This window comes from Centruroides sculpturatus, unplaced genomic scaffold (genome assembly GCF_000671375.1).
Source record: "Centruroides sculpturatus isolate CEXI.00-Female unplaced genomic scaffold, Cexi_2.0 scaffold861, whole genome shotgun sequence".
Classification (NCBI taxonomy): domain Eukaryota; kingdom Metazoa; phylum Arthropoda; class Arachnida; order Scorpiones; family Buthidae; genus Centruroides; species Centruroides sculpturatus.
In genome coordinates this window covers 263,619-290,951 of record NW_019385091.1, presented here as the reverse complement: position 1 = coordinate 290,951, position 27,333 = coordinate 263,619, and the positions used below count along the sequence as shown (strand labels likewise).

General features: G+C 29.9%; 2 protein-coding genes across 2 annotated transcripts; one reads left to right on the top strand and one right to left on the bottom strand.

The window, feature by feature from the left end:
* Positions 1 to 11,862: 11,862 nt before the first annotated feature.
* LOC111634535 (cap-specific mRNA (nucleoside-2'-O-)-methyltransferase 2-like) lies at positions 11,863 to 15,174 on the bottom strand. Its single transcript, XM_023379331.1, has 2 exons — positions 15,154 to 15,174; positions 11,863 to 15,056 (listed from the first exon to the last, which is right to left on the bottom strand). Exon 2 carries the CDS (start codon positions 14,933 to 14,935, stop codon positions 12,707 to 12,709), a length of 2,229 nt encoding a protein of 742 aa, XP_023235099.1. The 5' UTR covers positions 14,936 to 15,056; positions 15,154 to 15,174; the 3' UTR covers positions 11,863 to 12,706.
* A 132-nt stretch (positions 15,175 to 15,306) lies between these two features.
* LOC111634536 (28S ribosomal protein S2, mitochondrial-like) lies at positions 15,307 to 26,235 on the top strand. The gene is made up of 4 exons (XM_023379332.1): positions 15,307 to 15,406; positions 15,482 to 15,577; positions 25,470 to 25,747; positions 25,823 to 26,235. The coding sequence occupies exons 1-4, from the start codon at positions 15,364 to 15,366 to the stop codon at positions 26,201 to 26,203; spliced, it is 798 nt and encodes a 265-aa protein (XP_023235100.1). The 5' UTR covers positions 15,307 to 15,363; the 3' UTR covers positions 26,204 to 26,235.
* Positions 26,236 to 27,333: the final 1,098 nt, after the last annotated feature.

The window sequence follows — 27,333 nt, the reverse complement described above, 5'->3', positions numbered from 1 at the left end:
TATAGTGTATTTAGTTTGCAGTGTGTATAGTTTATAGTGTGTAGTTTGCACTGTGTATAGTTTGCAGTGTGTTTAGTTTATAGTGTATTTAGTTTGCAGTGTGTATAGTTTATAGTGTGTAGTTTGCACTGTGTATAGTTTGCAGTGTGTTTAGTTTATAGTGTATTTAGTTTGCAGTGTGTATAGTTTATAGTGTGTAGTTTGCACTGTGTATAGTTTGCAGTGTGTTTAGTTTATAGTGTATTTAGTTTGCAGTGTGTATAGTTTATAGTGTGTAGTTTGCACTGTGTATAGTTTGCAGTGTGTTTAGTTTATAGTGTATTTAGTTTGCAGTGTGTATAGTTTATAGTGTGTAGTTTGCACTGTGTATAGTTTGCAGTGTGTTTAGTTTATAGTGTATTTAGTTTGCAGTGTGTATAGTTTATAGTGTGTAGTTTGCACTGTGTATAGTTTGCAGTGTGTTTAGTTTATAGTGTATTTAGTTTGCAGTGTGTATAGTTTATAGTGTGTAGTTTGCACTGTGTATAGTTTGCAGTGTGTTTAGTTTATAGTGTATTTAGTTTGCAGTGTGTATAGTTTATAGTGTGTAGTTTGCACTGTGTATAGTTTGCAGTGTGTTTAGTTTATAGTGTATTTAGTTTGCAGTGTGTATAGTTTATAGTGTGTAGTTTGCACTGTGTATAGTTTGCAGTGTGTTTAGTTTATAGTGTATTTAGTTTGCAGTGTGTATAGTTTATAGTGTGTAGTTTGCACTGTGTATAGTTTGCAGTGTGTTTAGTTTATAGTGTATTTAGTTTGCAGTGTGTATAGTTTATAGTGTGTAGTTTGCACTATGTATAGTTTGCAGTGTGTTTAGTTTATAGTGTATTTAGTTTGTAGTGTGTATAGTTTGTAGTTTATATATAATATGTGTAGCGTGTGCGAAAATATTATAAACTTTGTTCTACTCGTTATTTCAGTTCAAAATTATTGTAAAAGTATCTTTGTTCTATGATTAAATATCAAAATTATTATTAGTTTTCTTGAAATTTTTGTAAAAAGTATTCAACTTGTGATATTTTGTTCAGATAGTTTGTAAATAAATAAAAAAAATAAATATTTTATTTATTTACGTTAGAGTCGTAATACTTAATAACTGTTATAAAGTAGAATTATTATATAAAATCATTGTTACATCATTTCTTTAGATTATTAAGCGTTTAACAAGTTGTATTTCTGTATATTAGATTTTACATATTTTTCAGTTTGTTTCTGAAAATAAACAGCACTTAAAAAAAAAAATAATTTCAAGCTGTTAAATTATTGTTATTATGATTTTTTTTATAAAGCAAAGTTGTCATGATATTTAAAGAAGTAAATATAATTTTATGACAATTTTTTATTACTTTTTATATTAAAAATTTGTTTATAATATAAAAAATTTATGATTAAAAATGATAAGAATAGATTTTATTGGATAAGAACTGTTCTATATAAATTCTTATCATAAACAAATTTTTTATGATTTTCACTTTCCCAGCTCGATCAGATCGATCAGGTGATTTCCTGATCGATCTGATCGAGCCCCCGAAGATTTTTACATTTTCTGGACTCAGGGAACCTTCGAACGTCAAGAAATTGAAAAAATTAGGGAGTTTCTTTGTGTATGGAGATTTGTGTGCACGGGGCGCAATTTTGTCCACCCAATTTGAAGCTTAATAACTCGTGTTCCTTTCTACGAAAATTTCTGAAATTTTGCAGGGTGGTTTGGGTATTAGGGAGAAAGGTTCTTAGAAATTTTTAGAGAGATTGGACTATTGATTCGGGAGATACGGCTTAATCTCTATAATATCTCCCAAATCAATCTGAAACTTATAAAGGTAGCAATTACTAGAGATGAAAAAACAAATAAAGAACAATAAAAAAGTCTAGAAAAAATGTTGCTAGGTTTTTTCTTATCATTATTACTTATAAAATAATTATTTAATTTACGTAAATCCACGTAGATATAGTTCTTAATTTGTATTTATAAGGATGAAAAATATACCCCATTGAACTTTCTTTCCTTTCAATTAATTAATGCATCTTTTCAATTTAAATACGAGTTTAAACTTGTTAATGTATATTGTAATTAACTAATCGTAATTAATATTAACTCATCGGAGACGAATCGAGATAAATTGAAGCGGATCATAATTAAAGAAAAGAGGCGACAAACCCCGTTTATCCGGCTTAAAAATTTAGGAAAACAATTAATTGAAAGCAACTAGAAGCTAATTTGGAAGGTGGAAGCGATCAAATCCCGTAAAATAATTAATTAATGAGAGTAAAAGGTAAAAAAAAAAGTAGAAAACAATTTGACGGGATGGAGAATAAAACTTCCGTCTTGGCAGCAGAAAAACAATCAACAGTCGCAAGTGATGAATTGTTAATAGGATCCGATGTCGACGTGTGGCAGATAGGAACCGCGTTGCATATTTAATTGCTTTATTTAATGACTCACATGAACGAACCACACAAAATGACACAATTAAGCAAATTGATGGTTAACGTGAGCAAGTAGAAAAAGGTCGATCCGACGGGACTCGAATGTGGAAGCCTACGACTCGCCCTAATTAATTCACTTCTACAGAACAATATTATATCTATTGAATGAAAGATTTAAATAAAATAAAATATCTTTCCATGTAATTTTATTTTAAATGTGGTTTTTAAAGTAAAAATTAAACGTAATTGTATGCGGTGTAAGAAAAACAAATTAAGTATAAAGGTATAAATCTAAGAGAATGGTCGCTTGTTTTCTTACACTTTGTCTTCTTTCTTTAAGAGAAAATGGCGTAGATATTTAGATGTGATATTTGATTTATAAAATATTAAGTAATTAAGATAAAAACGTTGGAAACATTGTTGCAGGACTTTTCTGAATTCTTTGTTTTCATTCCTATTAATTGCTACCATTACGTTTGTCTTCAGATTGATCCGGAAGATATTAAAGTAGTGAGGGCCATATCGCTTGAATTAATACTCTGATTTTCCTGAAAATTTCAAAGAATATTCTCCCCTAATATACGAACCTCCTTGCAAAATTTCAGAGATTTTTAACAAAAGGCGTAGAAGTTATTAAGCTTCAAATTGGGTTAACAAAATCGTGCCCTCGCCACACACTAACACACGTAAATACCGAAAAAAAATAACACAATTTTTTGCATCGCTCGACGTCTCAAGGTCCCGAGTCCAAAAATGTAAAAGTTTCGGGGTCGTTTCTTTTTGACATATCGCCATGCTTCCCCTCTTTGATGTATAACAGCCGAGAAAGTAAAAATAGCCTTTATTTTCTTGAGATTGACTCTTGACACGAGGATTTCTTGTATCGAAAAACCCATTAGGGGGATTAAATAACAGCCTTACAAAAACAATTTTAAGGCTTCTAATTGGTAAACAAAATATTATAATTACTAAGTGTGCATTACAAAATAAAATAAACAGGAAATTCTATTTACCAATTATTTTACAATCTCCATTTTCACAAATGGAATAAATTTTCTATTGTGAGTGAATTTTTTGTTGGATATTTCTAACTTGTCTTCACTCGAGAAAAAAACTAAACTCCTTTGTTAAAGATCCTGATTAGAGCGGCTCATTAGAAATTATAATTGAGGAATTAACACATTCCCTTATAATAAAAGAAGAAAACACTTTACAATGGCTTAACAGCGGCATAGGTTAATTAAATAGCAATAAAGATAGAAAAAAACACATCAGAATCCACTTCAATCCACTCGACAAAGTGACTCAACCTACTCGGAATATTCTGATTCTTATTAATTACGTGTTAGAACAGTTTCTTTAAACGTTTCCAAAATAAAAAAGGAGGGTGGATTTGAAAGATTACCAGTTACTCGCATGGGGATCAGTCGGAGGTGAGCGGATAGAGAATGCAAAGGATGAGTCACTAGCAGGATTTCCAGAGGGTTGTGGGTTTTTTCTTCTATTTTTTAATCCCGCAGCGTGGAAAACTGGAGGTCGAAGGTCAAGAGTGACGGGAAAACAACGGGACGTCTTCACTTTAATCTATTCTGATTGATGAGGTTTTATTTAAAGTGGTAATGAAGGAAGTCTCTCCGTTGGAGTACGAATACTTTCACACTTTTCTCTTTAATATTCTCTCGGACATTTTCTTCCTCTCTGAATGGAAATGGCTCATTTCTAAACAATAACGAAATTTCGGTACGTAAAATAATACAAAATCGATGTGCCACACGATAAATTTACATTTACATCTATTAATTAAATTCAAAATGTAAGCTAAGAGATTAGAAGTAAATCCGTTTTAAGATTAACTGAAGTGTTTGTTGAAGAATAATAGGAAGGGTAAAAAAATGATCAAACGTTAAATAGTGAAAGAAATGTGGAATTAAACTTAAATTATTCAAAAATAATTACGCCATATTTGCATAGATTAAAAGTTAAGAAAATACACCCCAGAATCATAATTCGTACGTATTTATTAATTTAGAAAATACAGTGAAACCTTCATTAACGGACACATCTATTTAACGAATATTTTTACAATTCGCAGACCCTTCAAATAGAACCACCTCTAAATAACGGACAAACTTCTCGGTCTCGATGGTGTCCACTATTCGGAGGTTATATTGTATTTATTTCTTATTGAAAACTGCAGATTCTTAACACAAAACATTTTCAATTGTACTGTACAATAGTAAATAGAATTCGCGTAATGTTAGTGTTTAATTATGAAAAGCGTAAAGATTAGCAAGTTTTATAATAAAAGACGAATCAAAACAAACAAAAAAAATTATGTGGTTAAAGGTCAAGAGGGTGAGGAGACTTTATAACGTTATATATATACTAATTAGACAATACCCTATTCCTCATTCTAACTCTCCGTCCTGTGGGCAATAAGAAGGCCTCTTTTAGCTAGTCTGCTATTGAAAACTTTCGAGGACGTCAGAAGATTGAGCACATTCCATATTAAAATCTACACATAAGTCGTTGTGTGGTATACATACAGGTTCGCTAAGAGAGCCTTTTACCATGAAGTAAGGAGAAAAGACAGGTATATCTGTACTCGATACGGGTCGTGTTAGAATAATATTTTTCTCTTTCTACACGTTCTAAAGCTAACAGTAACGGTTATTTCCGTTTCCGGAATTGAAAGACAACCCTTTTCTGATGGCCTGTTGGAACATTCTATGATAGTAACAAGCACTAGTCTTCCTCTGGGAGAGTCTGCGTAAATATTAATTATGATTATAATTGCCTCAAGGAGAGAAAGAGATCTCAGTCATGGGAAGATACACCAGGAAGATATAGGAAAACCGGTATTAAGTTGCCAAGTGCATTTTGCCAAACGTAACTGGATTCGATTGATTTTTATAGTTTTTATAGTGGCCTACTAAAAAAAAAAAAAACATCACGATAATTGCGTGTTATGGATTTTGCTTCGTTCATCTTTTACACCATAGTTATGGATGATTAATGGGATATTTTTATGTGTTTAAATTAAATTGTGTCGATGCTTTAAAGTAATTTGCAACAGAACAAAACAGGCAAACAAAATATCGATTGCAACCTTAATGGATTATCAATATTTAGCTGTATTGGATCCGATAGAATGTGCATTAGCACACATTAAAAAATATAACTAGTGTAAGTTAAATGAAGTGAAAAACTGCTAGTTTCAAATGGCCTACTTGTTAAACTTTTTAAATATAAACTATAAATGTTTTGCATTAAAATAAAATAACAGAATCACAAATCCATTGGAAGAAGGATAAACTATACTGTTTTTAATATTTAACTGTTGAATGGGCCATTTTAATGCTCAGACATTTTGAGAAACGGTAACTGAAAATGCACGTGTCAACAAAATATGAATTAATGATATAAAAACTAGTAATAATAAATCATAGAATCTTTTAGAATTTAATAATAGTAGTCACGATATATTGCGATTGACTAATTACACCTGGAAGCCGATTGATTGGAAGAGATTTGATGTCGGAAATGGAAATTTTAAACCCATGACAACAGCGTTAGATTTCTGGAAATCTGTGAAGAATTTACGAAACTTTTGGGCTCAGACCAGACTCGAACCGTAGGTTGACACCTTATAGCGCCTATTATTATATCGATTGCCTATAATGGATCGCGCCAAATTCAAAATGAGACGATAGATATTGAGGAACTGGAAAAATTCTTGAAGTTTTCCTACCCGGACTCGAACCCGTGTCACCAGGACTAGTGGCTCTATATAGTAAGAGGATGACAGTCTCTTCCACCGATTTCTATTGGATAATGAAGTAACTCACGTGCTACTTGGATGCCATATTTTGTCGGCCATCTCCATTTCTGCTATATGGTAGTACGGTAGATGTTCAGCTACTTGTAGGGCTCTGTTTATCAAAATATAAACGATAATACTATATTTTCGTAGCTTTTGAATGCACCAATTCATTGGAGAAAAAGAAGGCAATGAAAGTGTTTTCGAGGAACCAAGAAAGAAGAAACATTTGGGCAACAAGTCATGATTATGGCTATGTAAAGATAATAATAGAACTGGATCTATGTGTTACCCAGAATGAATTGGAACAACGTTTAAAAGTTCCATAAAGCAGCAATATTTTTCTTTAATGCACATTAAAGTTAACTGAATAATTGGAGTTGAGCTTATGATAAACTTCGATTTTTGTTGCTACTTGCCATTGAATCATTTCAAAGACATACAAACAATAATTATAAATGAATTATGTATCTCTCTTGAATTTTTGTCAATAAAAATTCTTAACAAAATAATAATAAATCGATATTTTTCGCATTTAGTTAGTACAATTAAAAATGGCGCCCAAATCCAATTCAAACAATATATTGACAGATAACGCCTGGGCATTATTAATTATCAATAAATTTTGACACATTTAATTAATTTATATTTTCAAAACGCTCGAATTCGTAGTGTTTAGGAAAGTATCCATGTGGATTCTTTGTTAACATATAAACTACTTGTATAATTTATACAGCTAAATTTTCGTTGTAAGAATATGGATTTATAATTTTGTATCGATGCATGTTCTACTCTTTTAAAAAATAAAAATATTTGCTAAATTATACGAGAGAGAATAAAACAACTATTTTAATGCGGAACGTCGTAGTCACGCAAGCGATAAAAAAAATTTTTTTTAATTGTTTGGACGTATTGATGATTTGCATAAGCAATTTTAAAACTTTTATTGTTAAAAAATTTATAATCGAAATTACTTTTTATATATTTAATTGGTTTTGTTATAAAAACTTCATCTAGTTTAAGTAGTTTTTAAAACTTTTTCGTCCTGTGGGTACTAAGGCGGCCATTTTTTAACAAGTCATTATGGGTTCGGTCGGGCCCGCAGTAGGAAAGTCGAGTGGTAAAGAATGGGCCCGACATATCCCTGAGATTTTTCGACTCGTACGGATTCGATCCCAGATTTCCCAGAGGGGTAGATTGCTATCTTGACCATCCGGCGATCGTTACCGATCCTTTGTATACCATACATCTTTGATGTTTTTACTTGTAATATGCATAATATTTGCCAAAGTTTACAGGTGGCCATTTTGTTGTGATTTACTCGTTTATATTTGAAGTTTTAATATCTAGAAATTAAAACTTCTACGTGAATTTGTGACTGGGAAATTTTTACTTCGACTATCTGCCAGTTCGGCACGGAATTGAATTCGACACGTGCTGTACACTTTTTAAAAATTGTTTTAATCCCGTGCAATGGAATATAATACTATTATTCTTATTTTTCAATGTTATATATATATAGGTATACAAGTGTATTTTTGTAACGGCTGCAAGGGTGTTGCACGTCATTTACGGCACGCAAAGATGGTTTATACTAATGGTTACGAATGGAGATATAATGATAATATACAGTAAATTGTGAAGATCTGTGAATCAAAATTCGTGTTTTGTAGATCAATCTAAGAAACCAGATATAGTATCCGATATTTCCAAGGATTGTCTTAGGCATTGTTTAATTAGCACTGGGTTCTTGAAATGCCAAGGACAGATAATTAATCGATCTACTTTAACACGAGAGGAATGAATATGGTGTTCGCTTGCACAACGATAAAACTACAGTAATAAGTAATTATTAATTTTATCGCTACGAGATAACGGCAGCATACTGAATACGTGACTCCTGCATGTAATCAGCGTGCTGCTGCTACTTCTACTTCACATTGTCCTTGACAATGTGTAGTAGTAGCTGAGTCCACAATCATCTAGACTATAACTGTGGCATTCTTGAAGTTAATAATAATTCACTAAAAGTGAATTCGAAGAAAAGTGAATTATATATGTATTTATATACATATGTAATTTACAGATGGAGAAATAATTTAATAAGTTGATTATCTCTATATTGTACATAATCGTATAACATAAAATTTGCTATTTTATCTTAAGAAGTGATAGGAAGGAACGATGATTAAATTGTTGTAGTATGGCAATGATCCAACATTATTAGGGGCCACAGGAGGCTGTTTAATTCCGAAAACTATTCACGTTGGAGTAAATCTGATTATATATTCTGAAAGCTCGTGTTTTTAAAACGTATTTTGTGTGTACTATGTCCAAATATTACTCTTACGATTTGGAAGAGGCCAGCTGTTTTGTTATAAACAATAAAATACATTAGCCTAAGTATTGTAACAAAATACAGTTATATCGTGTGAAAGTTAATAAAATGTACTTTATTTTACATACGATGCAATTTGCGTTAACAACCAAAACCTTTAATGTTATTGAGCGGTAAGGTCGGAGCTACACGCTCTGGCTAAAAAAAAAAAAATGTAACATATTTTCGTAATGTAAATTTGCTGAATGACACTCGAACATAGACGTTATTTATGTCAAAATAACATTGAAAGAATTCGAATATTTCGCAGCACTAGTATTAGAACTTGATTTTTTGCCCTGCAAGCCCTAAGAGAACCTTTTATTTATCATATTTTATCAGTCTCACAATAGAAAGGCAGAATGAGAGATTCAGGTTCCAACATATCTGGGTCAACCCGTCCAAAGAAATTCCTGTGCCGATCTGGACTCGAATTTGGGTTCTTCGGAGCAGCATTCTGCCAATGGGATATTGGCATTGGAGCATTATAGACAGTAAACTCGTTAAAGGCCAACAAATTTGTGTTCCTTCACTTACATATCATTGACTAAATGCAGAAAATAAGTTGTAATCAATGAAAAAAACAAACATTTTCACCTGTTTTTAATTCATTTCATTTGCATATTGCAAGGATAATAAATCTCTTCACTGCAGTACACAGAAGTTATGCAGTAAAGTGTATTTCTCTATTTCTATTACATTTTGTTCCTTTTTAATTGTTTTCTTCAGGAAGATACAAAAGAACAATCTTTTAGGAAGTGCTGTTCCTAATAAATATAGAATAGAGTATCTTTCTAAACATTTACAAAATGAGAAAATAAAAATGTAGCTCAAGAATTGGCAATTTATTTTAAATCAAAAACAATTCTACATTTCCCACATAATTTACCATTTGATTCATTAAATGTTTATTTGTAATTAAATTTAAATATATTGGATGTCTCGGCCAAACCGAAATCTTGACTTCCGATCGGTTTGGGGCACCAACCTATTAATATAGGTGAGCTGTTTATTCACCATCCACACTTAATGATAATGAAGGTATAGCTCACCATTATATATGATAATTTAATATATTGATTAATTTATAATTAAAACAAACAGAAATCTTTAAGAAACAAGTCTTTAAAAACACTTACTTAAAATATTTTTCTATTTTTTATACTGCAATTATTTTAGGAGGAAATAATAAATTCAAACTCATTTGGCCACCGTCGTCTTGTTGACTACATACAGTGAAAACCCTGTTTATAGGGCCAAAAGATGCAATTATCTGGATAAACCAAATAGTGTGATATTTTAATTAAAGTCTAAAATTTCAAACTGAAAATGCTGCTTATTAAATAAATATTTATATTTTATAGCTTTCATTCACTTAAAACATCATTTAAATGATACATTTAATAATAATAATTATAACTTTAAACATTGTTGAATCTTGATTCAACAATGTTTACATGTTTTTCAAGTCTAACCATCTGTAAGCAAATTTAATGTTATCCGTAGGACAATGAAATTTCCAGATTATTAATTAAAAAGTTACATAAACTATAAATTACTGGTCTTAAAATAATTGTAAAACTTTCTTTAAAAATAAATTGTATATAATAATATAGTATGTATAATTTTTTATTACACAGAAAAAAGTAGTTATAAAATAATGTAGCAGAATCAGCAATGCTTTAACTCATTACATTGTGTTAATAAGTATCATATGTTGATAATTTTATTAAACTTTTATAGTAATATTAGTCACATAAATCAAAAATAATTACTAGTCTCTTATTAAGTTTTTAACAATAAAAACAATTGTTACCGTTAGATATTTATGTATTTAAATCTTTCATTTATGAATACCGTACTTACTAATTATAATAACTTGGAAAATTGTCTGGCTTTATTTAAAGTAACCGGGTTTGTAAAATTGTTAATTTATATAATTATAACAACTTTAATGCTTATATAGTAGGTTAATTTCAACTATTTTGTATAGTACAAAAACAACATTTAAAATTATTATGTATATTTACATTACACACAATACTAGTCTCTAAAGTTATTAAAAATTTCATTAAAAAAATAACTTAAAAAATTTTTATTTTAGTGTAGTATAAGTGTATGTATACATATATATATATACACACACAAACATAATATTGTATTTTTTGTATGTACAGGAGTTATATCAGTTTATTCAGAAATGTTCTCATCAAATCATGAAAGCATAGTTTCTGTATTGTCATTTTTTACAAATTAAATCATGAAACATTTGAAATTACAAATTAAATGACAAAAGTTAGTTATACAAAACTTTAAAAATATCAATTAAATGTATCTTGAAATGGTTCTATTGGATCATAAATTATGGAAACACAGTCGGCACCAAAGCAAGTTTTTGTATAAATTTAAAAATAGTTTACTGTAAGCAACCAAATAGATTAACTCTGCCAATAAAGTAAGTAACACAACAATAACCCAAGCATACATCGATCAAATTGTCACGCAATTTTCTCTAATTCATTTATTATTCCTTTAATTTCAATTAACTGATAAAATTAAAAGCATTTTCTAATTAGTTAATAATAAAAAAAGTATAAATTGGATTGTAATCTTTTAAAAATTTAATAAATAATTAATAAAGGTATGGATAAAATTATTTTCATTTAATATTTTCCACTAATGTAATATGTTTATATCATCTCTACAGAAAATTAATATAAGCAAATATATATTTATATGTAAAATACAATTAATGTTAATAAAGTCAATATCTATTTATATAATTCAAAGAACACAAAATTAACAGTAAACCGAATAAATAAACCTTCATTTTTACGAGTGATGTTTGATTACCCAATTTATCCAAAAATATATTTGGTTACTTAAATTTTTTCTTTAACTTCTATCGCACAAACTAAAATCGTTCTTTCACAATCTAAATGAACGTAAATTCTTTTATAATCTATGATTTAAGATCTTTCTTTCATATCTATAATGGAAGTGGCTTGTTGATGAGGAACAGAACATGACAAACAGATCAAACTACCTATAAATTTCTGCTTGGACTCATAGCTGGATCTCCAGAGTAACAAACTGATATCTTTACTTTGCAATTAATCCGTAAAAAAATGAATAAAATTACACTAAAAATTCAGAACTAAATAAAATTTTCATATACGGTATCTAAGTTATGATTTGCTAAAGTAAGTTCAACATTTACAAGATTAAAACGAGAGATTTCGAAAATGTAAACAAAGGAACACAAAGATTTAACCAATATAAAACTAAATTTAATCAATATGTTTATTACATTTGATTCTTTACAAAGAGTAGGAAAACCAATTTTCCACTTGAAAATCATCGGATAAAAATTATTACAATTTTGTACCTAATTAATACATGATGAAAACGACATTCAATTAAAATACATAGAAACACCGAATGAGACAATTACATCTTTAACATGAAACTATGTACAATACATGTAAAATAAATTAGAAAAGTTTTTCTAAGTTATTGAAGTGACAGACGTTTTAAAGATATTGGCAGGAATTTTAAAAAATAATCCTTGATTGTTAATCCAAATAATTCTTTGATGGCATCAGATATTTCAATTGTTCATTTTTTAGAGGTTTAAGTCCAAACCGTTGCTTCTGTCTCTCCAGAGACAATACTTTATGGAAATGAATTGTTAAAATACATATTGCTGATCATTAAGGAATTATTTGCATTAAATGTTGGCATCATTTTCAAATATCTGTAGTTTGCATTCATTGCATTAGTATTGGATTATTTCTTCTTTGATTAAAGTTCAACAACTAATGATTATATTTTTTCCATTTTTATTATATCTTTAAGACAGTTGACTAGATTTGAAAATTAAATATCTAAAAACAGTAATTTTTTTTGCCTTTTTAATCAATCACTTCATACAAAAATATACATAATGAGAATTTGTGATGGTTATGCACCCAAACATCAATTGGTTATATCAATACTAACGATAAAATGTCGTTTACAACAATCTTACTAATTAAAATAGTTTATTTCTCAATCTCGGATAATATTTTATGCAATTGCCGTGTGAGAAAACTTTGGTTGGCTCTCATAACGAACGTGAAAAATGGATCCTCACACAAATATTCAATAGGAATAACTTCTATAACAGTATTCCTACTGCTGGACTCCATCAAAGAATTAATGTTTTCAAAATGTTTTAAAATTTGATTTTTATTTTCCATATAATGTGCCGAAAACAGCCACAGTTGACTTGTTGAAGAATCGGCATCGATACTTGGAGACAAAACAAACATTTCTGAAAATAAATGGCTCAATAGATATATAACGCCGACGGTAAATCTCGTGAGACATCCTTGTAAATATAAAGCGAAACAATCATTAGCATTTAAAACATTAATTATTTTTATGCAGTATTCAATTAAATGTTTTTTGGAATCAATTTCTTTCCTGAAAATATGGGAATGTATACAACAAAATGGATCAAAATGAATTAATTTTGGATCTTTTATACTTTCAACATTTTCATTAAAATTTCTAACGTTTATGGAAAGTGGTAATATATTTTTAAATTCTTCTAACAATGATGTATGTATCTTACAAATATTAAAAACAACACAAATTTTTGATAGCATATTTACCCATTTGACATCATTTTGTACATTATGCCAATTATAACTGTTTCTACAAAAGTTCCATTTCTGTAACTGCGAACTTGCACCAAATTCCATCCACAAAGAAAGCAGATTAGGATAACAAAATCTAGAATTTGTTATACATTTGTAGGGAAATCCTCCCTTAATCCACATTGCATTTGGTTCTATTGAGTATTGTTCGAATTTGACAGTTTTGAATTCATTATCTGAAAACGAAAACCATTCCGACAATTGCTTTTTGATTCGTTTTAGTCTGCACTTCTGTTCTTCGTTCTGTTGGTTGTGTCTAGAATTAAAGCTGCCACTTCTCTGTGTTTGCTGAATTATATCATCGGGAAACAATTTAGTATTACTAATTTGATGTTGGTGATTTTTAAATTCTTTGGTATTTATGATTTTTTCAGATTTCTTAATTCGTTTAAGTTTGTATTTTGATACATACATGTCCGCACATATTTCTTTTACAGAATTTAAATGAAGACATTCTTTGCTACTCATTCCTTTATAAAATCTGAGATTTTCCTTTATGGTCATTTCCTGATAATCCTTGAACTGACTACAACAATTATACAATTGTTCTAGAAAATCATCAGGAATAATTTCAAGAGGAAATAATGCCTTCTGAAACGAATTACATCCTATTTTCTTCCTCAATACTTCTAATATTGATAAAATATCATTCCTTCCTTTATAATTCAAACATACAACATAAACTTCCGAATTACCCGACTTACTGGTCGCAGGCTTAAACAAATTAACTTTCTGAAAAATGCAGTTTAGAAGATACATAATGCAAATTGCATCACATTCGTAAATAGTAAACATCTTCAATACAAAATTTCCTCCGTCCTTTAAAAGATGTAATGCAATTACCACTTCTGCAAAGTTCAGTGCAACGATGAGGTTTTCTTGCTCGGCAGGATTCTCCTGGCAGTCGATACTGCCATCGGCAGTTATCAGGTCTAGTAAATTTTCGGACTTTTTAAGATCGATTTCTAAAAACGCCATCAAATCGTATAAATAAACGGGATTTAAAATATTTCCCGTGTTATCGTTTCCGAAATGCCAATTCTTTAAAGTCTTAATGAGGAAACGATCGTCCATGATTGCAAACCCGAGGCAATTTCCTTCATAGTAAGGATTGAGCGTGTTGGCTTTCCATTTCCAATTAACTTTCCACTTCAGGCAAGAAACGTAATGATTGAGTGCGGTGACGAAAGCTCCGGGTGCCTCGCACAGATGAAAACTAGAGAAGTCCCGAACGCCACAGGGAACGAGAGGATAGGAAGAGAGAATCTCGTAAAACTTCAACCAGGCCTGAGTCAGGAGTTCCGGACCGATTTCGCACCTGACGGTATTCAGCACGAATCCGGCACGATTGGTGTAAGTGGTGTGTCGTCTCCATTGTTTGATTTCTTTGTCGTTCAACAAGTTTTTTGTTTCATTGAGTTCTTTCTTCAACTGTATAAATCTTTCCACTTTCCACTGTTCTGCCGTGAAAAACACTTCCAAATCTGGCAAAATTAATTCATTTATGGGTTTAAATTCGAATTTTTTCTCAAACAATTGTTGCGCTTCATTAATGGATAGATTTTCCATTATATACAATGTTAACTATATGGAAGTCATTTTATAATGAATTTAGGATAATAAATGGACTTGTAATTAAAAAAATCACCCGTAGAATTGATACATTCATCCAAATCATTCCTAAAAATTACTAAACGAAGGAAAAAATCAATATTTTACTACAAAAAAAGGTCAAGTTTAACATAGAAATGGATTTAACAAAAAGCATAACATTACAATCAACTTACCATCTTCGATTTACGCTTATGCGCAACCAGATGGCGCCGTTATTTCTGAAAATTTAAATATTGATTTATCGCTAATTTTACTCTCGTTTTTTAAATTTAAATGATAAAATTATCGAAATTTTTGAATTTTATGCATTTTTCCAGCGTAATATATTCCTATAGTTTTCATAAAATTATAAAAAAGTTAAAATAGATGGCGCTAAAAACAAAATGGCGGCCTTCAGCAGCATGCTCGCTGCTTCTCGTGTTTGTAGTGAGTATTGTCAAATTAGATATAAGATACATTAATTAAAGTGTAATAATTATATATTTTTTCGGTAATTTATAGGATATATTAGAAATATACGTCTGCCTAATGCTAGGAGCTCTACTTTGTCAGCTAAACCTGTTTTGGTTCAAGTATCTTCGCAAGATGAGTCACGTGGTAATGTTTTGATATGAAATAACTTTATAATGTTCTAGTATGTGTCAATTAGATACAAATGCAACTCTGAATGAGGATATAGAAAGTGCACATAAGATTAAAAAAGTCAAAGGAACCGATGTAAACCAGTGGTTTCTTTGACTTTTATACTTCTATGGTACTTACGTATTGTACAGCAGTGTAGCCAAAAGACCTTTTGCTAAGATCAAAGTGCGCGGTTGTGGTATCTGCAACGGATGGCCTACTGGTCACTTAGTGACTGGGAAGGTGTCTACTCCTTGCCTTTTGTCGTGCCAGTGCTTTTCTCCAGCTTGATCTTTGGGCCAAGCAATTATGGCTATTTTTTGGCTGTGCTCACTGCCACCACGGCACCTAGCGCTAGATCCGGGGACCGCCATTGACAAACGATGGCAGTCCACGGATCCAATGCCGGGCTAGCTCGGTGGTGGATCCTCAAACTTTCAAACATCGGTATATAGATATACCCCAGAAGTAGTTGGTGCAATAGTATTTCTTATATTTTATATAAGAAATTCTATTGCACCAACTACTTTTGCAATACTATTGCACCAACTATAAGCTTTTGGGCATCTGTAGTAAAGTGGAAAACAGCAGATTTTTTTGTGTTGTTTTGAGAAATAGTTCCAGATTTTTTTTACTCCTGTGGGCGTGGTCTATGACTCCCAGGCTCACCCTGGCTTTTTTATAGCAATGCCAACTCATTTGCCAAATACATTTTTTATTTGCCATAATAGAAAGTTATTTGCCATTACTTTTTCACTTACCGTAATGTTTTGTACCGACCTGAAATCAAAACATGATTGACAATGTAAAAAGATATTGAAAATTTTTATGACCGAGTTTCTCGAGCAAGCTTTATTTTTACAGTAAAATTGAATTGGACCAAGACTGATTCATGTTATGTGATGCTATTTTTTTCACAGTGTGACTTCTCCTGACTGCTCTCATTCAGAACTCCATTTGTACCAGTTACTTTATATTTATTAGTAAGATAATTTATTATTTCTCCAATGTATATTGGATGGATAAAAAAATAATTTTGTTTTTAAATCATCTATAACAAATTTAAATAGCTACTCACCACACCAACATACAAAAAACTTGCATACATGGAACCAATTTATGGTGTTGTAACATCAAAAAAACATTGAACGGCATTCATTAATCGAATTTCCGATCTAAAAAAAAATGTTAGAACCTGATGCAGAGCCCAGAAGGGGTTTGAAAATGTTTGTTTTTTCGATATTTTTCCGATGTTACCACACCGTAAATTGGTTCCGTGTATGCAAATTTTTTAAAACAAATTTATTATTTTTCTATAAACTATTTTGCAGTATCTTCAAAATACACAAAACTTGGCACTATTTAGATCAATAATTTATGCAACACTGTTTTGTACAGATACATGTACAGATTATCACTTAAAGATCATAAATGCCAATGATGCAAAGGAGAAAGGAGATACAAAATACATGGAAGCCTCTGTTAGACAAAACAGACTTCAAAAAAGTTATGAACAGGGTCAAATGTGAAATTAGATAAATATTGCTTTGTAAAGATACCAAAATATTTTTGGTATCTTTACAAAGCAATTTATTCATTTATTTTTCAATAAGCTGAAATACAAATACACTAAACAAAGTATTTATATTCGCACACTATCAAAATAAAACAATGAAAATTAATAGCATAATCAAATTCATGCAAACTTTATTAATAATTCTTTACTTTTTATAAGGATAGTTTCTGATCTAGTATATATTAGAATGATATTGGTATAATTTTTACAGGAGCTGTCCATAAATTACTTAACTCATGTGGGTGTGTATGCAGGATAATCGTGATGGTGTTTACAAAAATGTTATATTATTCCAATCTTTAAATCAATTAGTGTTTGATAAGTATGTAAGGATTAAGGTTGGGTAATAGAATGATTCATTTTCGTTTTTGAAGTGTTGCGTAGTAAACCATACTGTTTGTGACTGCTTTGTGCATTATGCATGTAATTAATAAAATAATGTTTGGTATCATGTACTGTATTTTATTCCTTAGTGCAATTAAGGGATTGATTAAGGATATACATTATATAATTTTGGGGATGGTTATATGCAACAGCATTATGGATTGTTACTGGGGAGTGGAATCATAGTTGAAAGGTATAAAAATAGTATTATGTATAACATATACATTTGATAAAATTGCCAGGACAATAATTGTAAAATTAATACATTTTAAGACTATATAATAGTGAGTCTTTCAATGTCCTTTCTCACTCCTCAAGAAAATAACAGTCTTATGGCTCAACAGTCAACCCGCCATAAGACTGTTGTTTCCCTGAGGTGTGAGAAATGCTGTCGAAAGACTTGCTATTGTATAGTCTTAAAAGTATTAAATTTTTAGTATTATGTAGTTTATGGATGATCTCACAATTTCAAAAAAAGTTTTTGCATTTATGCAAGTATTTTAAAAATTATGCAATTTATAAGAATCGTATTGATTTTTTATAGTAATAACAGTATAAATAAAACAACATATTTGTGCCAAAAATTACCTACACATTTTTATTTAAACAATTGTTTGCAATCAAAAGCACATGAGTTATCTGCCATGTAAATCTGCTACATGGTCATATAATCATACTGTATATCTTTCTAAAAAATGAAATATTCTATATAAATAATGCAGACAAAAACAAAACACAGAGTTATGGTTTTGTCTTTGATAGTCATAAAACTGCAATTACACTTTACTGAATACATGTTAAATATGCAAGGAAGCCTACCTCCTCTGGTATGAAAAACTAAAATTAAAAAAATCCAGCAATAAGTTGCATAACTTTCCTGGCAAAGAACATTATGATATATTAGCAACAAAATTAAAATTGTCTGTGGTTCCATCTGATATGAGATTTTGTTTAAAGATAACTTTTTTATTATTGATTATTATGAAATGTCAAAAAGCTTAATTTTGAGGATAGAAATGAATTTTATAAAACACTGTAAATGTCAATAACGAGTAAAATTTTCATTAAGTGTTACCCCACTTGAAATACAACACGACTCCTCCTATCTCCCCATCACCTTGACCTTTAATTACTAAAATTTAATAGTATCAATGCCCCTCACACACAAGTGCTCTTCTTGAGATATTAAATGAGATAAATGCCAACATGCGCATTTATCTCATGCACAAGTGCAGAATTTATTTATTTATTTTTTTCAGTTTTTTGTATTTTGGTTCAGAGGTCTCAAAAATATCTGAATGGTCAAATTTGACACAACTGCAGTACTTTTCTGTGTTATATACATAACAAGCCATGAAAGTAAAAAGAATATTGAAATTTCATACATTAAAAAAATACTTGACACTAATTGTTGTCAAGTATTTTTTAACATATAAAATTTCAATTAACAATTAATCATATGATTAAACAATTATACGATCCTAATTAATCATTCATTGTCAATCAACTAACTTGATAATCATCCCATACTTATATCTGGGTAAAGATTCAGTTCTTATAAGATCACAAATATTGCTCTGCGCCAAATTCACCTGGCAGATAATTTTACTTTTCAGCTGTAGCAAATGATTTTTCTGATTACTTACCCAATTGATGTTCTTTACAGAAGTCTTCATCTTTTAGTTTAACCAAACCACTTATACCTTTATTAGACATTGTTTTAATGGTTTTTGTACTGATATGTCAAAATTTTTCAATCTTGAGTTTAATTAATGCTCCAGTAGTGCTGTTATCATGTGTATTTCTTTTGACTCTTATCAGCTCTTCTTTTTCTATGGTCATATTGGATATGACCCAGTTTATTACAGTAATAACATTTAATAAATCTTTTACTCACCTGTCTTCCTTTTAACTTGTATTTTTCGTTGTTTGGTATTAAATATAATTGTTTATTTGATTCTATTCCTTCTGGCTTTTCAATCATTAGTCAAGCCATTAGGTTGCTCATTGCTTGTTGATAAGTAGGTTGCATTTGCCATGAGGTTTGAAAAGGTTTGGCAAAGATAAGATACCAATGGTCCCAGTGATTTAATCTTCTTCCTTAATATCAACATCAAGGTTAGCCAAATTGGCAGCTAATTGTTCCACTTGGCAAATATAGTTAATTCTGCTGGTTGAGTCACTTTTTAAGTTCATCTTTTGTGCAAGACTTCTAAATAATGATCAAATCTAATTAATCCCAATTTTTTTTTGCTTTCGTCAACCATATTATGTTCTTCACATAATAATTATCTAATGAATTTAAAATAATTAGTTGTACTCCAACATCCTTTTCTATGCCTTTCTGATGATCTGTCAATTCTGTTTTTTCTAATACATGAATTAACTGATTCAGTGAAAAATTTAAAACACAAGTTGTGAAAATATTTTTATAATGACTAGTAATTATTGATAAACTTTAAATAAACTACTGTCATAAAAGCTAAAATCCAGCCAAAATGATAAAAAACTCACATTAACAAACATTTTCCCCCACATTAAAAAACTTTTCTACCTTAGCAGATTATACTTCAATAAACATAAGCTTTTGGCCAATTTTAGTAGTGATTCTCAGATTATTTGTACAAAATTGAATGCTTTTAAATTATAATGGAACATAACAAATTGAATAAATAAATAAATAACAAAATATTTAAATCTACAATTTTTGCTACAATTGTTTAAAAATTATATAGAAATTCAAAATCATATTCTCTATATGACAATATAATAAACAAGCCATACAATACATAATCCAGGTATCAAATCAGGCAATGATATTCTATATCTTGGGGATTTTAACCCATGATCTCCATGTGCATGAGATACTTTTCTGTTCTCTATAATTTATAGATTTTTCCTTGCATACATAATTACAGTATATATTTTTAAGACTTTGATGTGTTGCTTCTGATAGGCTTGACAATTTTTGTTTCACTTTAAGGCTGCCTGGCTAAGTCATCTAAAGCAGTGTTTCTCAACCAGGGATCACAGAACATTTCAAAGGAGCCACAAGCCAAAAATCAAGTTTTGGGGAGCTATAATGAATTATTATGAACAGGCAAAAAGAACTATGCTATATAAAGAGAGTGGGAGAATAGTACACCTAATCTACTAGAAGTAACAGTAGCAAGAGTGACTAGAGGGTTGTTAATTACAATGGTTTTCTTAATAGTACATAGAAAGAGATTGAGTGAACCATAGATAGGAAGATATTCTACAGAAGGAACCAAATTGCAAATGACCGACCCTATTACAGTAAAGGGTCTACCTGGTTCTTGTCATTTCTAAGAAATTTGTAAACTGTAGGGTTCCTTCTGTTTACAAATATTACTAGATGATTAGACTACTATCATACTTTTTTCTGTCAATTGTATTATAACAATTTTCTTATACTTTGAATTCCAGTAATTATCGAGTTAACAACATACATAACATTTTAAGTTCCTTAATATATTTTTAATTCCATAGTAAATTTTCAACTAGAAATTTTAAATTTTTATTATTTTGAATAATAAACTTTCCTTTTGTGTATTTTTAGATCTAAAAATAATCTATCTATACTGAACAAAACATGTTAAACATTGTAAATGAAACTATATAATTTATTTAATATAACAATTGATGTTTTATATAATGATATATAATAAAAAAAAATGTAATTCTAATTAAGATTACATTTTAAATTATAAAAATATAGGATGGGAAAGAAAATTGCTTAATACCCCTGCTACAGAATATAGAATATACCCAAAGTTAATTCGCTCCTGTTGGGAACACATTAGACCAAGGAGGAAACATATTGATGCACGGCAGCCATATTGAATGCAACTATGAAACTGTAAATTGGAAGGGGTCATTTGACACATCATTTAGGGTCAGAATTTTACAAAGAATTGATTGGAAGAAAATTTTATCGACCTACCTCAAACCATTATAGAGTTATGCACGTTACATGGTGTGCTTAATGTATATTCTTTGGGTACATTCCATATTCTGTAGCGGCCCACCAGTAGCCAAGTGGTTCCATTCTCTGAACACTGTTGGTTTGGTTGTGGATTCACACCTTGCCAGAACAGTCTGGCCACATGGAGTTTTCTGGATTTTCTCCGTGTCTGTAACGCCTCAAGAGGGGCCAGTTACTCTTAAAAAGACCTGCCAGAAGGCATTCCCCCTAGGCAGATCACCCAAGTGTTATATTGCCGTAACTTAACTAAACAAACAAAACAAAATATTCTGTAGTAGAGGTGTTAAGTGATTTTCCCATCCAGTATTTCATAATTCACAAACCTCTTATTTTCTTTGACATTTTTTATCATGAATTCTCTTATGATGTAGAAGTTTGCTTATATTTTGGTTTATTTTAATACTCATTAAATATAGATTTAATTAGTTTTGGTTTGGTTTTAATTGTCTTTTAATGGCTGATAATTTAAGCAATAACAAATTCATGTGATATTTTTAGATTTAAAGTTTCTGATTTTTACTAGGCATTCTTTCATCAAAGCATTGTGAGAGAAATTGTAGAATGATATTCCTTTATAATCCTTTCTTCATATTATATGTACAGTACATACAAATGCACAACATGACATTGACATTTTTTTTTATTATTCACTTTGTTTGAAACAAGATGAATAACTAACTGTGGATAACAGCCACTTTGTATGCACAATATCATATGTTCCTTTACATCACATGACTAAGTCTCATTACAGTCAAGCTTTGATATATTTTCATCATTTGTTTGCAGTTGGCACTAAATTAAGTTTGGTGCTAAACCAAAATATCTCAAACAATATCATACAAGTTTGCACTTGGGAGATTGAAAGCCATGATCTGCTGGTAACAATTTCATTTGAAATGAAAAATTATACATTTAATAATTTACAGATACTGAGGGGTTCTCTGTTTATTAGTAATAGTAGTGTGCTGCCATCTACTGATATGTTTTAAACTTTTTACAGTATCTGAAAATTAAATTTTGTCTTTTACTTTAATATATGATTCAGTTCCCTAAAAAATTCTGTCATAAAAAATGTAAGGCATATTGCATTTTAATTATATTAATGATGTTTTAGTTAACTGCTTTTCTAATTTTATATTGCACATAATTGAGTTTGGTTTTTATTTGTTTTCATTTAATGTTTGAGTTTAATTTATCAAATGAATGCATACATAATAATCTTTTAATAATTTGCTTTCAATCAATTATCGCAGCTCTTAGTAATAACGGAAAAATCTGAAAATTTCATGGAAATTTCTGGCCTGTGTTATTGTTATACGCTTTTAATCAAAATAATTAATTGCTGCAATGGATGTGCACGTTAAAGTTAAATAATAAAATGTTATAGAAATAAATTATTTTGTAGTAATAGATTATCATTTTAAACTTTCTTTTATGAATTATGGTGTAAGAAGAGTATTCATTTGTAGGTTTGTCTTGGATAATGTGGAACCTTGGAAAATTAGCATTCTACCGAACTTAATTAGTGAATATACAGTAGAACCTCGATTATCCGGACTAATTGGGGATGAAGGTAGTCCGGATAAGGAAAAATCCGGATAATCGAAACAAATACTTTAATTTGTCTATTAATGATAATACAACACGTTTTCTTTTCGATGACATATCGGTAATATTAACAATAAATACTTTATTTAAATCGTGATCAAATTTTCAAGAAACAAACGTTCGTATTGAATTTGGTCTATTACTGACCAGCGCTAACAGACTAGCTATTGTTTAAAAGGCCTTCTGGTGGCTCAAGAAGACGGATTTTATAAAATAAAAAGCAGTTGAAACTGCATTTTTATGAATAAAAATTTGACAAACTATTTATCGTTTTATGACGAGTAAAATGTTTTCGTCGCGTTCTCGGCTTTTAAGTAATGCATAAACCTTCGAGGTGCGAGGCCCTTCGGACCGCGAGGCATAGGCGGTGGCTCACGTTGCCCATGCCTTACGCCGCCCTTGGTCATAGAAATGATGTGATTTGAATATAAATTATTTATAAATACGTATGTCAAGTTATATTTTTATTACAACCCAAAATATATTTAAGAGTTTACGACCACTGTGCAGGGTGAGACGTTGTTGAAACAAAAAAAGTTATGCATTCCGTCACGTACATAAACAGTGTCGTAATTCGCCAAGTGCAAATCAGCAAATTCGTAAAATTTTTGTTTATTTTGAACAATCCGGATAATCGAAAATCCGGATAATAGAGGTCCGGATAATCGAGGTTCTACTGTATTTCTTTTTTCCAGTGGACTATTATATGTAGAATACTGCTGAAGTGAATGTGTAATAAATATTTTGAATGAAAAAGACCAATGATATAGCTATGAGAGTTGTAATGTGTAATTAATACCTTTATTCAATTAATTGATTCATCTAACAGTACTTATCCTGGAATGGATTGAAATGGTTAATAAAAACACAATTATACTTTGATTTTGGCAATTAAAAATTTTGCAATTACTCCGTTTTTAAAATTTAGAAATGAAAACTGATTTTAAATGACATAACCCTTTATTATACAAGAATACTACTAATAAGTAAGCAAACAGGATAATAAATTAATCACACAAAGATCATATTAATCCAGCAAGTTAGAAAACTTCTGTTATAAATTTAATAATTACTATGAATATATAAATTAAATCTGTAAGAACTAACCTATATATTATGTTTACATTGTTAGATTTCTATTCTTTGATGCAATTTAAAAAGATTAATACACACTTAAAATGTGTGAGAGCTATGAGAACTAAGTGCAAAAAGTTCTTTTTTTGCACATAGTTCTCATAGTTACCAGGAAATGATCAAGTGCATATTGTAAACTGCTTATTAAAAGATCATAAATAGGTGATAATACACAATATACTATAATTATATACATAAAAAATATAATTAACTATATAATGGTGCTATCAAATTTATAAAGATGCAATAGACATATGATAGAGTTTTAACAGTTAAATTGAAAGCATAATGCTACATACAAAATACAATGTGGCCAAAAGGTTGCTTGCCAAGGGGGGAAAGAGAATAGGTTGCAAATTACAGATGGCAATGTAAATAACTTTGGTGACATTTAATGCAGTCTGTGTGACAGTCAGATTGAGTGAGTATGGCATGTTATACACTACAGTACTCATCAATGATAATGTTCAAAGTATTGTACACTCACTCAAATATGATGTTATCCATGATGCAGGACTTCAACTGTCACTGTTGCAAGAGTTGCATGCAGAATGTTATGAAGAATGGTATCAATTCTGTCCTTCAGCTCGTTGAGGAAGATGGGTGGTGTCTGGAAGACATTGTTTCACATAGGAATAAATCTATAGGAGAGGCCAAGATGATGGGTCATTGTGACAATCCAATGTACTGGAAACATTGCATTAGATTTCTGCCAAATGGGTAAGGCAGTGTGTGTTGTTGCACCATCTTGCTGGAACCAAAGTTCCTGTCATTGACTCAAAGGAAGATCATCCAGAAAATCCAGCATGTTCCCATATGTTTCTTGGTTTGTGCTACTTTCAAAGAAGTATGGATCAACAGTAATGTACCCAGAATGCCTGCCCATACCATAATTCTTGTAGAAAGTCCGTTTTCGGGCACACTGTATAAATGTTCATATTTTTAATTCACTTTTTTCAAAAATTTTTGTTCTTAACTGTCTCTTGTTAATTAAAGCAATGTAAATAGCAGTTTATATAAAATATTGTTTAAGATTTCTTGCACTGTATTTGCATATATAAAGATATTATATATACACACACATATATATGGAAATTCAGAATATAAATTATATTTTTACATTGATATTAATAATAATAATAATATTTTATTAAATGTAGGTAAGGAAACCATTGTTTTCAACCCTTTGGATCATCCAGATTTCTTCAATGTAAAAGCCATGATTAATATAAAAGAACTGTTTGATGCAAAAGTCCACCTAGGTCACAAAGAAGGAACGCTTAACGAACATATGAAGCCATATATTTTTGGATCCCGTTTGGGTCATTTAATAATTGATTTAGATCAAACTGTAGAACATTTACAGAAAGCTTTAAATTTTCTTTCTCACATCGTTTATCAGGACGGTTTGGTATTGTTTGTGACTCGCCACAGACAAGTAAGCATTTGTGATTTTTCCTCTATCTTTACAAATATATATTCTATTTAATAATTATTTATTTTTGAATTTTAGACTGCTTATTTAGTGGAGAAGACTGCAATGGAATGCAACGAATTTTCGTACACTAAAAATTGGTATGAAGGAGTGTTTACAAATTCCACTAAGATGTTTTCAAACGTCACCAGGTTACCGGACGTGGTCGTGTTTTTAAACACATTAAACAACGTATTAGAGACCCACACGTGCGTGCACGAATGTGCCAAAATGCTGATACCTAGCATAGGCATTGTGGACACCAACTGTTCTCCAAATCTGATAACCTATCCTATTCCGGGAAATGATGACACCCCTTCTGCTGTTGAATTATACTGTAAACTTTTTAAAATGACTATTTTGAATGCAAAACAGAAAAAGAGAGAGATAATGGAAAAGTTTAAAACTAATGCAGAATAAAAATGTGTATGTTTTGTAAATAAATTTTTAATTTGTAGATAGTGAAATTAAATGCTTCTTTTATCTTCATTTTAATGATTTACTCATTAAGGAATTAAACACATTAAGAATATTAACACTTCAATTATACTATCCAGAAAAGAAATAATCATAAACATATTGTTAATTACAAAAGGATTTTATAATTATTTTACATATTTTCAGCTGACTATTTACACACACACAGGGTTCTAAAAGTAGGTGTACAGTTGTTATTATTAAAGAATATAGAAGAATAAACATTTATTTTTATACATAAATTAAATCAGGAATAATAGATAATAATAATGAACACCATTTAACATCAGTATTTGTCAGATTTACAATTGTATATCTACTTTTGCAAGCCCTTGTATATGTCTTAATAAAATACACCTATCTAATACTTATAAACATATGTTTAAAATATTTTAATACTTAACTATGTATATAGCCTAATAATTTGTTGATAAAACAATTTTTCAATTACAGTATTGTTTTATTTATTAACATTATTACGAAGTAAATATTTTTTAATGGGAAAAAACTAATGCCAGTTAGTCTTTTTATCAATAGAGGGCAGTATATTTTAAACCAAAGCAAATTGCAGTATTTATGAAAATTATAAATTGTAATTTAAAAAGTATTTAATATTCATTAAAAATCTTAAATAATATTTAGAGTTGTACAGTATATTAGATTCTCAAGCGCTTTGTTACAATAAGTGCATGAAAATGATACATTTCTTGAATTTAAATATAGCAGCAAAAGACTAGTTAAGTCACAAATTAAGCCAATCACTGACAAAAAACTTTTTCTATTTGAGAAAGATGATTAATGCCAATTGTACGTTGTAATTTGGTACAGTGTAAGAGCATATATATTTAAAAATGCTCAATTTGTGTTCTGTATTCTTGTCTAAATCATTTCTGAGTGAGATTTGATTAATAAAGAGTCAATTTTCCAAAATAAACTTTTTCTTTTAAGGCTAAAGCATGTACACATGCTTCAATTATGTTACATTATACAAGGTGGCTGAAGTAAGTGAACTATTGCAAAGACTGACTAAAAAAAATTAATTCAATTGTATTTTTTATATATATGCGCTTTGT